Below are 12,383 nucleotides of genomic sequence, written 5' to 3'. Positions count from 1 at the left end.
GCGCAGGTCAATAGAGTTGGAGAATGTATTTAGGTATTTTCCCCGTTTCCCTACTGATTACGTGCTTCACACACACGGGATTTGCGAATGTTCTATTAGGTTAAATTTTTTGAAAATTGCACCATTATTATCCATTGCCCTTCACGATGACCTGTGAATTATTTCATAATTTTTGAAGAATTTGAGGTTTAGTTGAGAGTCACCGGCTTTTCACCAGAGCTCGGGCGGGACCGACCCTCATACCCGCCGACCGTCCACTCTCAAAAACCCGGTCTCGGAAAAACTACCGTCCTTAATTAGAGTAGTCGTATGTATGTATACCGTATAATATGTATAAAGGTTCAACGTAAACAACTCAGAAAATTCGAGTGGAAAAGAGGTTGCCGTTCCCGCATGGAATTATCCTCTCGCGTTATTCATAATGTGGTAAGAGATACAATGTGAACCAATATGAGAAGTTCTTGCTATGTTACCACTTTAAGAAAAATATTACCGTTTCATTATTTATATTTATATATTTTAGTACCTTTTTAAAAATATTAGTTAGTAAGAGTTAACATAAGCATTATTGAAACTTTGTGAATTTTGAGAGCTCACTGACAAGTACGACATACTATTTCAATGTATCTTTATGACCAATTAAAGTAGCTTCTGTTGCATGAACGTGCAGATCCACACCATTTTTTCTCTGCTAGAGACGGACAGGGACGGCCTCCTCGCCTAGCGTGATTAACTACCTTCCGATGTCTCGTGGATTCCCCTATATCACAAGCTTTGGAGCATGATGACCAATCTGACCAATTTCCAACTTCACAGTCTCGAGGAGGACCTTTGGAAAGTGTAAAGAGAATTAAATGTGATTTTCAAAACAAATCGATTAAATCGCAGCGTACGGTTTCTCGTGAAAACTTTGGCGCTTTTGCTTGGTTTATTGACTTTCGATTTATTCGTCTTTTGAATGACAACGGGAAGAGGAAAGCTTGTGAAGCCGTGAGGGGACTCGGTTTGCATATCCCTACCGACAACGCTGGCATTATCGACGTTATTTGCAGAATTCACTGATAAATCTTTGAAATATTTGAAAGCGTATTGCATAATTTATTAATTTTAGATCATTTATATCTTTTGTTCTTACTTGCAGCTTCTTTTTCAAATTTTTCAGTGTTATTCTCCACCGAAAGGTTAAGAGAAACAGAATCCAGGCTATGGGAAATCACATAGACATTTGAATTAGAAGAATTCCTCTTAAGAAAATGCGCGTTTCCCTCTTCAAAAACGTAAGACTCCTGCTCCATTTTCTTAATTTCGTTCTGAATTGCGTCGTCGTTTTGATGGAATACTTTACTCAGTTCATATTCTTTAATCTATTGCCAAAGGTAGAGTTACGTTTTACTTCAATAACGAAGCAAATACAGTACCTACCGAAAGTCTTTGGAAGCCCGAGAGGACCTTATGCAAAAACGCTGTTTTTGCAGTCCTCTCAGTACTACAGTTTTTAGCCAAATTCTTTCAAATTTGGTATGTTCATAGGAAAAGGTAGTAAGAACACCACCGATTTTTTTCAGATTTTTGATTTTATTTTCCAAAGTACTTTTGACCCGTTCTAAAAGTCTTTGGAAAGCCGAGAGGACCTTATGCAAATTAGGCCACTTTGGCCTTTTTTGCAGTTGAACGGCTAGGGCTAGAGAAACGCGACTTTTTTTTAAAAATAGACCTGCCTTAGCCTTAGCCTTATATCAGGTCTGATTTTCAATTTTTTTCATTTATATTATCTAAGTTGAATTTTAAGTTAAAAACGAAAAAGTAGAATTCCCATTTCCATTTCCAGTTTTCTCTCGCGCCAAAGAAAAAACAAAGGGATAGGTGCGGAAAAAAGGGGAATTCTACTTTTTCGTTTTTTAACATTCAAATGAAATTTAGATAATATAAATGAAAAAAATCAAAAATCAGACCTGATATAAAGCTAACGCAGGTCTATTTTTTTTAAAGTCGCGTTTCCCTAGCCCAACTAGTTCAACTGCAAAAAAAGGCCAAAGTGGCCTAATTTGCATAAGGTCCTCTCGGCTTTCCAAAGACTTTTAGATCGGGTCAAAAGTACTTCGGAAAATGAAATAAAAAATTTGAAAAAAATCAGTGGTGTTCTCACTACCTTTTCCTATGTACAATATCCTGCACGGAAACTGGGACAGCCGCTAGGGGTTTTACACAGGATACTCGTAAGAACCACCTAGCGGCTGCTGTCCCAGTTTCCGTGCAGGATACTGTACATACAAAATTTGAAAGAATTTGGTTAAAAACTGTAGTAGGCCTACTGAGAGGACTGCAAAAAAAGCGATTTTGCATAAGGTCCTCTCGGGCTTCCAAATACTTTCGGTAGGTACTGTAATATAAATCAATTATGAGATGTATAATCACACGTACCTTCACAAAGTGAAACGAAGCCATTGTTGGAAGTTTATGGACTCCTGGATAGAAGAATGCTGAAGCAGGGTGATTTGGAAAGTTGGTCGTCAAATGACGAATCATTTCTTGTGGTTCAGTTGGCCAATTTGGAGAAGTGAAGGAAAATCCATTATCTGTTCCAGCATCCACTACGCCGACCTATATATTTTAAAGCGCAACGTATGGTACTGAACCTAACTTATGAATGAATTATAAATTCCATCAAGAGAGTCATGATTCTACCTCAATGCTGATACTATCCAACCATTTACTATTGACGCACAGATCTAAACTATCAATGCCGATGAACCAATCAGGAGAAGGAACAAGCTTAGAAATCAGCGACACCTTTGTAAACCAAAATTGCAAAGAAAATGATTTTTTAAAATTTGAGCTACAGCTACTCTATTTAAAAAAATAATGTTGATCAAGTGTACAAACCCTGGAATGATTGCCGTCAACAAAAAAATCTGCTTCTGTTTTCCCTTCTCCAGACGTTATTGGGGGTGCATTAAACTCGTCGTAGATTCCACCTTCTCCTTGGGATTGAGTATCTAAATAATCACTTCGACCGTTCTCCGCGAATAACTTTAATCCTTCCGTGGCCTTTTGATGAAGTCGGTACAACGTGTATGATTTGTTGTGTGATCGCCCTTTTTGTAAAATATCAGTTGTAGCTAGAGTTGTTATAAATTACAACAACTTATGCCACTATGCCCCACTGCACAAATCCGAAGCACACCAAAATTAGTAGAATGGGTTTCGCTTACGATATCCAAAAACGAACAAAGAACTAATTGTAAAAATTAGAGAACTAAAAATCATATTTTGTTCTCACTTTCAGACCTAAACATCAGTTGCCGTAAAGTTCCAATTTAAATTGAAATGATTTTGGGTATTTTACGTCACTTAAGTTATATTGGTAAATTCTAGTTTTATAGGTACAACCGAGTCCATAAATATCTACCCCCCAAAAGGCGCGAAAACTAATAGTATAATAGCATAACAATAGAATAAGTAGTTTCGCGCCTTCTTGGTGGGGTAGATATTTATGGACTCGGGTACGTGTTTTATAGGTACGAATCTTTAGGTACTGAGCTCAACAAGGATTTGATCGTAGCGTGGTTTTCCGACACAAGACAAATGGATTATAATACGAATCAAAGTCTTAGAAAAAATATTTCTGTGACTATTTAGTATTACTAGAGTATGAAAGAGTCGAAGATGCAAAAGAACCGAGAAAAACAAGCATCGTTCATTCTCTTTTTAAAAAAGACATGAATTTGACGTAATTCCTCCGTTTTTTGTCATTAAGGTAAGGTAAGGTTTTTTATAAGGCTAATTAATATCTACCCGAAAAATGGGTGCAGAACCAGTGCAGAACAGTAGGGTATTACAAAGGCTGTTATTAAAAAAAATACATATTCTAAACAAATAAATAAAATACGCTATAACCTAACTATAATTATGCTACAAGTTAATGTATAAAATAATAAATATATTGCACTTCGTTTGTTAACTCTACTTCAAGGAAGAATTACGATCTACTGCAGGTCTGCAGCTACCAAAAAAGACGGTGTGTAGCTAGACATCTCGGCCAAAACCAACCCGGCCAAGCTAACTCGGCCAGGCCCTTTTTTCTTTTTTTCTGGCCGAATTGGCAACTGAGCTTGGTCGAGTCTTCTGAAAATATTGAAGTCAATTCGGCCAAGTTCAAGTCCCGAAAATTCCCGCGAATGGGACTCTCTTCTATGATTTGGCCATTCCCGGCAGGGACAACCTCGGGTCAATTACTCTACTGGTTTTTGTTACATTACATGCACATTGGAAGGATGGTTATCACAGTCTGATCTCAGTGGACTATCATCACCGGTAACTAAATGAAGCTTACTTTCATCACGACACACAGGGAAATGTAGAATGGGGAAGCGTTGCATTTTTTAGCCGACCGACGAATCGGCAAGAACTAGCCTTTTTCCTCCTGCTTCCCAGTGCTTGTCAAAGTTCGTTTGTCGGCTTCAATTCACGACTACCTTAAACTTCGAAGTAGCAGGGGGGGGGGGGGTGTAGTCCATCTGTAAAGAATCAAGTGAAAGATGGAACCAACGACGTTTCCCCATTCTACGTTACTCTGCCCTATAATGATGAAAGTGTAATTTATTTATCGTAATTTATGTTCAGGAGTAATCATCTTAAATGGTATTTCATACACACCTAGCAATGAACACACGTGCTTAGTTAATAATAAAAAATAATTTTTTCTGTATTTGGCCGAGTTGCCCTCTTTTTAACATTTTAGTTTTGACCGTAGTTTTGACCCGAGTTGACCAGAAAATCATGTCAAAATTTTGGACGACTTGGCCACAAAAAAACATAAAAAAACTTCTGGCCGAGTTGCCTTGGCCGAGTTGGTTTTGGCCGAGATGTCTGGCAATCAAAAAGACAACTCATCAAATTTTGATAAAAATTTTTAATTGTATAATAAAAATTTAATAATAAAAATGTTTGTGGCTTCGCTTCGCTTAGGAACGAAATTCAAATTCCAGTTTCTGCCTAAATGTTTCTACTACTAGTGACACACTAGAGCTTTAAAAAAAAAGAGCGGCTATGGAGTAGTCTAACGTCCGAAGTTGCCAGTTCGATGAAATTGTGATCCCTATTGGTTTGGTGTAGGGCTGTGGCCCGGGACGTTTTTAGCGGGTTTTTTTTAAATGGGTTTTTTAGACGGGTTTTTCTTCTTCCGCGGGTCGTAGCGGGTTGGGCCAACTGAGTGACCGGGTTTGGCCCGGGCCAACCCATGGGTCAAAAAAATTTTACCGGTCGGGTAACGGCCCGGGTAAAAATTCGGGTCAAACACACTTTTTTTTTTACAAACTTAAAAAAATTCCCTAAATTTCTTAATTATCTTCTTCTTCCAACAGTGACACGTCAATTCTGTCTTCTGAACACCCCTGAAGGCCCTTTTCTACCACTTATCCTACTTTTCATGCTACGAAATTATCGTAGAGCATTTGGCGGCAATATTTTGAGGCCGCAGGCATAGAGAATATCGAGCTTCTCTATGTGACTACTAGATGGCGCCACCACTCGGGTTGGCCCGCGGACCCGGGGGTTCAACCCGTCGCCCGCCCCGTTAAAAAAAATGCCTCGGTGGGTCGAGTCGGGTTGGGTTTTTTTTCGTTCAGCCCGGGCGGTGGCCCGGGTTTTCATCGCCCGGGCCACAGCCCTAGTTTGGTGTCCAATCGATTATCGATTGGACACCAAACCGTTACAAATTTGATTTTTTTATGTCACGCGATATTGTGTGTGAATGTCCTGGTCGTTTCCCTCTCACGCGTAGTTGCCGGTATATCGAAATTGCACCACGTGACAGTCTAGAAATAAAAAAGATCACCACTGAAAAATGGGAAAAAAAAAACGCTAAATTCAACCCCAATCCACTACTTCATCGCCGGTCTCCGGTGCTTCATTTCGGTGTAGCGGCAACTACCGATGGAGAGAAAATGCGAGTAATGATACATTTTTGAATTTCAGCAATCAAAATAATTTACAATAAATTTAATGACTTAACAAAATCACTTGTGCTTTAGTGCTAACGCTACTCCTATCTTCGAAGCCCAATTGTTAAAGCGGAGAGAGAGAGCCAAAGCAGCCCTCTTTACCCTTCTCTCCCTCTCGGCTATCAGAATAATTTTTATTCGTGAATTTATAAAAGTATTCCTTGCCGTGAGTGAAAAATTCTGCAAAATTACATGTTTGAGACACTAGACGAGAGACATGCCCCTCTCATACAAAATAATAATAACAAATAACTAATAACTAGTCCAGTTGAAATGGTAATACAATTTCGGATCGTTTCGGATTGAAATTTTTGAAAATGTTAAGTAAGTTCAAGGTTTTCACAAATGGTTCTCTCTGCTGCTCAGTGACAGTAGCAACTAATACGTGTTGTACGGAAATCGCAATTGCAAATAAAGTCAATTAATTTCAATACATCCATTTTTCGATATATGTGTTAAAAAAAATTATTCTCTTGCGTTGGGCCTCCATTAAAAAATAAATTTTCTAATTGAAAGTATGTAACTACTAAATATTTCGTCATTTTAAAAAATCCTGCAGTGTTAAATGTACCCCTCCTTTCTACGTCAGTGTTTGCTTCTTAACAATACTGAGGTAAGTAATTACAGTAACGTACTACAGCTAGTGCTACTCTTATCTAAAAGAGCTATTTAGTAAAAATTGAAACAAGTTTAAAATAATACCATGCAGCCTACTGCTTACTTGTTAGTAAATTTTATCCACTAGCCTATAACAAATAAATAAGATGTTCCGGAATAAATCTATTTTAGGAATCGTTAATACAAATTTGTGTGTACATATAGACCCACCTACAAGTTTAGACCATTGGGCAGGGGGTCGCCATTGAGGATAATGTTTAGGAAAATTTCTTGGGTTCCAAAATGTGTTGAGTGTTACGCGATAAACGGTAAGGCGATCTGGCTGACAAAGTTTTGGGTTTTGTTCTTCCATGTCCGTAAAAGGAGATTTTCCTGGCCGTGCCTCAGTCAGTAACGCGATGATGTTTACCATACATAGTCCCACAATAAGTGAATTGTACCCATACTGGTTTATCATCTTTGCACCTTTACAAGGTTAGCACTATACAAAATGGGTAATATATAAATGAACAAGGAATGCAGGAGATCGAAAAAAAATCATCTTACTTTGTAATTCAAATTTTCGCCAGTAACGCACGCTCGATAAAAATTCCAAGATCACTAAAATACACCTCTTATCCAGTTTCACACGACGCTACTGACTCAATGTGGATAAGTGAGTGGATTTTTGTCATTTCATATTAAGAAAGGAAGAACACCGAAGAACACAGGCAAGGAAATCTTTGAGCCTTGATAAAAAAGCCGCACGATTACGCTTTACTCAAAGTGTAGTCGTGGAAATAACAAACTCAGTCGTCTCTCTCTACAAAAAGAAGTTGCCCCGAATTGCCCAGCCATGTTTTCCCATTTGCCCATAAAAGCAAATATTATTTTCTGGCTTGTTTACTTTGATCAAATATAAATGGTTCTATCAAAAATCAAGTTAATTTGACTATAGTCGAAACAGTTGTGATAGGGTAAGATTTTTCCCAGAACAGGCAATAGAACTAGATTAGTAGGTTACAGCAGTATTAACTTGTTTGAAAAACATTGAATTCTGAATTTATTTCCATAATGGCGTACATTTTGAATACCAAAGAAATTTATTACTTTCAATATTTCGTACTGTTAAGTCAACAATTAAAGTTAACGCAAATTAAACTAGCTCATCGAATTAGGCGAATGTTGTCATAGGTGACGAAAATAGAACTCTCGGTTCAGTTTCACAGGATTCAGGCCAGATGCTTTGTAATGATGGCGGTCTAGCGCGTCTAACGACGATATATATATATACATATATAAAAAGCATGACCGCGATTACTACTGCGGATGATTCTTGCTCTATATTTGGAATTTTCTGCTTCCATTATTCAAGCCTAGTATTTATAATTAAGTTAATAAGTTTATTTATATAACTGTATATTGGCATATTGCTCCATGCGATTTTATGAAATGAAATGTTTTACAAGTTTTGTATAAGTGTTAAGGTAGTTTCCTAGTAAAATCAAAAAGCGACATTTCCATAATCCCTCATTAAAATAGCGTTACTTTTTTTAAAAAATTCCAACCCCGCAGCGATTCAACTCCATTTAAATGAATATATCCGAGGACCAAAGGAAAACAAACACCGACAAATAAAAAAACTCATTTCTCTATGCAAATATTTCATAAATAGTAAGAATAAGAAAATACATTTCGCAGCATTGAAAGTACAATTTCTTTATATATTTAAGCCACATATAAAAAGAGTACAACCACCTCTGAAATAGCGCAAAGAATTCAAAAATTATAAGTTCAAAAGTTTTAGAGTTGTTTTTTTACTCCATTTTAACTGTCCTAACTTAATAACTCACCACCCTGCCCTCAACATATCTTCTCTGGATGCACATTTGTCATGTCCAAATAGAGAAGAATAACAAGCAAATTTAATTATTATATTTCACCGTTTGTTCCAAGTAATATCATCTTGAGCTGTACCCAGTGAAGGAAAGTGCGTCTCTAGGCTGTGATTCGCCAAGTGATGCTTCAAATCAGAAGGTGACAAAACTTGACCACACGTAGCACATATAACGTACGGCTCTGTTGACACTATGCCACCTTTGACTCTGATTTCAGACCGATGAACTCGTAGAAGTTGTTGCTGTTTTGAAATGTCGGGGAGAAGGCAAATCAATTCTGGAAACAAGGCCGAAAAGCAATCTTCTCCCATCACCTCCAGGCAATTCTATAAATTGACTCACAATAAGAACATTCCAAAATAGGTAAACCGAAATAACAGTAAAAAGAACTCGAAATTATTTTACCGTATAGTATTCTTTAGCGTCCAGACTTCCGCTTCTAAACTGAGTTGATATGGTGCGAAATTTTTCTATCTTCTTCCGCTGATTACATAACAAATCCATAACTGTCGCAATGAGTTGTTGATTACGAACGCTAAAATCAGGAGGCTGTAAGAATGCGCGGCTCGAGTTATTGTTAAGAGTTAATGGAACATTTTGCACACTACTGCTGGATAAAGCTATTTTCGTTGGAACCACTTTTTCAACGCGTGTCAATGGCGAACCATCATGACTGCTGTCGAAGAATGAAGTCACGGGCGAAGAGTTACCAAGAGCAGGGAATTCAGACGAATTTAAATTAATTGGTTTATCTTTGATTTTCGGTCTCGCTCCATTATTTTCTATCGTCTTTGAATTGATTAGGGGAGCAATGATGTTTACTTTGCTGGCAATGCAAGTATTGGTTTCCATAAGACCATCAGACATGTCGAATTTTGTTCTTCCGGTTCGAGATGCTCTGGGAACTTCAATGGGATGACGATTAAGTTCACCAACTTCAATTTGAGAGACTTTTTTCTTAGTTTCACCCGAAAACACCAGTGCTGCTACTTGGTTTTTGTTAGTCGCTATTGGCGGATTCTTTTTTTTTTTACATCGTTCTTTAGGATGCTTCGACGAGGATTCAGTGATTGGCACAGTGCATGGAACTGTTACTCCGTTATTTACCTTGTCCTTTGAAGTGATCCATACATTTGCGTCACCAGGATCATGCAAAGAAGATGGGACTAATAAAGGATACTCTTCAACAGTAGACGGAGGATTTCTACTATGAGAAACACTTTTAACAGATGAAACGTTGACAGGCTTTGGAGGATTTTTTTTTATCCACCCAGGTTTCAAGGGTTGCTGCTCAGGTAACTGAGGAGAAGTTAAAGAGAGAGAAGGAAAATTTTCCAGACGTAAATCGCGACTAGGTTGGACATGAATATTCTGAGAAGTACTAACTCGAGAAACTCTTGCGATCGGGATCCCTTCTAGAAGTAGAAGAAGAAGAAACAAAAATCTCACAAATTTAATGTCAGGAAAACAAACTTGATGTTAGATTACCAGTTAAGAAATCCTCATTTTGACCACCAAGGCGAAGACGGACCGAACGCTTGGCGCCGGTTGATTTTTTATCACCGGGCATTGAAATATCTTGATGATCAATTGCTAATCCTTCAGCAACAAGGGAGGGAAACTCATCATGAGCTCCTACGGTGTTCTTCACGGTAAATCGATTGCTTTTAGCTAATTTCTGTGCCAAAGAGTCTGAGCCATTGGTTCTACTCTTCATAACTGACCCAGATCCAGTAGACAAACTTGGGAATTCTTCAGGATTTCCGATATCTGCACTGACCACAGAAGAAACAGCAACTGGTCGAGACGTTTGCTGTTCAGCAACATTATTTGAATCTTGTTTATCGGAAGCCCTCGGTCCAACGCGACGTCCATTGCGCCCTTTGTTTTCACCTGAACGTGGTGCTAATGTGAATTCTAATTCCAAAGTTCTTGCTTGCTTGATCGCTGCTTTCCCCAAACTTTGACTATGTGTCTAAAAGAACAGGTTGTGGTGAAAATTAATTAAATATAATGTTAAGTTCACTATTTGTGGTTACCTGAGCTTTATGAGCGCGGATATCTATTTCAGTGCGAAAAACACAGGTGAATTTCTCATCCTTGCATTCCCCTTCCTCACATAGAAAATGCGCATCATGGAAATGTTTGCGCAAATCTTCATAATTGCTAAAAAAAAAAGTCTTTAATCAGCTTGTTCAACGACTTAATGCTTTTTAAACATTATGACTCTAACTTTAAATCCATGTTTACCAATAGTAATGATTTAACCCATCAGCATCGCAGAAGTGGCAGAAATAGTGATCTCTTCTCAAATGACGGAATAACTCATCAGCATCAACATATCTCTGATCACAAAAATTACAAAGAGGGTGGCCTCTGTGAGAAGTGTTGTCAGGGTCCCCTTTCCTCCGGTGTAAAGCTAACTCTTGGCGTGTATAGGCTCTTCTTTCTTGGCTAAATATCTTTAAAGAAAATAGAACAAATTAACTACTATTATATGCATAAAAAATAAGCTAAATACCTTTAGATTCTCAACACAAAGATCACAAAAAAATAATTCATGTTCTTTCCTCAAATGATCTTTAAGGATTTGTAAGTTTTGAAATGTAGGCTTCAATGGGCAAGAGTAGCAAATATGAACAAGTAACTTTTCAAAAACATCTTGTAGAGAAGCACTCTCAAAATGGATTTTAGTTATTTTATCCATAGGATACAAGTTTGATGCAAGAAGTTGATATGGTTTGGCCTTCTTCACGAAGTAAACCTGAAACAAAAATTCATTTCAGTTGTGTGATTTTGAACTATTAACACTGAATAAAAGCCATACCTTGGTCAACTCTTGGCGACAAATGGGACAGGCATCTTCTTTGCATAACACTCGCATGCGAGTGGAACACTCGTGGCATATCGGATGATCACATATTCCTATGGAGAATATTTCAACATCCTTAAAACAAACGGGGCAGCATGCAATATCTGAGGTTTCGAATGCTTTTTCACGTTTGTTAAACGAGGAAGTCATCTCGAAGATGAAATTTGTTTGAATTTAAAGCGTTTACACGTATGCACACAGTATCAATGCAAGTCTAGATGTGTCAGTTAAATTTCTTTGTACTGGCTTATCAATACAGTATAACACATTGCCCTCTTTCCAGACTTTTCATGTGCCGGACTACCGGGTTCTTAATTAACTAGGCTACAAGTCCAGATTCACGTTTTCCAATGGTGTGGCACTTTGGGCCTGTGGCAGTGGCTTATTCTGCACTTTTGGTGATAAATCTCGTCTGCTGAAAATTTGTATCGAACGACGAGACGCCAAGCGGAAAAACAATTTCTAATTTTTGCTTTTCGATATTCCGCAAAATTCAGCTAGCTTTCATAGAGAGGGAAATTTCTTGTAAACGGTAACCGTAATTTTATTTAATGGCAACAACGAATATACATATAGGAAATCTCTACAGTTAAGCTAGATAAATTGTAGAAATGTGGAGAAATGGAGAAAGCATAGAGTTGGCTAACGTAGTAACGTCCGAAGTTGTCAGTTTTTTTTTTCAGCGTCAAAAAATGTTTAGACACGAACCATGGTGTATTAGTATGGTGGGGGAACTTATGGTTGGAATCGGCTATCTCGGCGCGAAGCCAGTGGTCGCACCTGATCAGCGCTGCCTGGTGGACAATTGGGTGAACTATGAGCTATAAACGGTTTGAAAATTTTCTAAGTCCGATTGCACTTTGCTTATGTACTTATAAAGCTATAAAATCGTACAAAATGAGTCAATAACAGTAATTAAGTATTATTTTTCCAGCTTTAATTATTTTAAAATTAATAGAAAAAAATATGAAAAAAATAAGTGACGAACATAGGAATCGAACCTTAGCCCTTTAG

At 37.8% G+C, this 12,383-nt stretch overlaps 2 protein-coding genes across 3 annotated transcripts; both read right to left on the bottom strand.

Moving 5' to 3' along the window:
- Positions 1–495: 495 nt before the first annotated feature.
- Positions 496–7,292, bottom strand: LOC124338070 (spondin-1-like). Of its 2 annotated transcripts, none has more exons than XM_046792121.1 (8): positions 7,167–7,292; positions 6,831–7,101; positions 2,884–3,095; positions 2,686–2,790; positions 2,422–2,601; positions 1,136–1,364; positions 894–1,067; positions 496–829 (listed from the first exon to the last, which is right to left on the bottom strand). In XM_046792121.1, exons 2-8 carry the CDS (start codon positions 7,075–7,077, stop codon positions 630–632), a joined length of 1,347 nt encoding a protein of 448 aa, XP_046648077.1. In that variant the 5' UTR covers positions 7,078–7,101; positions 7,167–7,292; the 3' UTR covers positions 496–629. The 2 variants fall into 2 exon arrangements, with proteins under 2 accessions (XP_046648077.1, XP_046648078.1); XM_046792122.1 differs by having other exon boundaries at positions 894–1,058.
- Positions 7,293–8,302: 1,010 nt separating this feature from the next.
- LOC124338069 (E3 ubiquitin-protein ligase ZNF598-like) lies at positions 8,303–11,786 on the bottom strand. Its single transcript, XM_046792120.1, has 7 exons — positions 11,325–11,786; positions 11,019–11,261; positions 10,748–10,959; positions 10,537–10,663; positions 9,986–10,472; positions 8,903–9,912; positions 8,303–8,823 (listed from the first exon to the last, which is right to left on the bottom strand). Exons 1-7 carry the CDS (start codon positions 11,517–11,519, stop codon positions 8,539–8,541), a joined length of 2,559 nt encoding a protein of 852 aa, XP_046648076.1. The 5' UTR covers positions 11,520–11,786; the 3' UTR covers positions 8,303–8,538.
- Between the last annotated feature and the right edge of the window lie 597 nt (positions 11,787–12,383).

This window comes from Daphnia pulicaria, chromosome 4, assembly GCF_021234035.1.
Source record: "Daphnia pulicaria isolate SC F1-1A chromosome 4, SC_F0-13Bv2, whole genome shotgun sequence".
In the NCBI taxonomy this organism is placed as follows: Eukaryota; Metazoa; Arthropoda; class Branchiopoda; order Diplostraca; family Daphniidae; genus Daphnia; species Daphnia pulicaria.
This window is presented reverse-complemented; position numbering and strand designations above follow the sequence as displayed.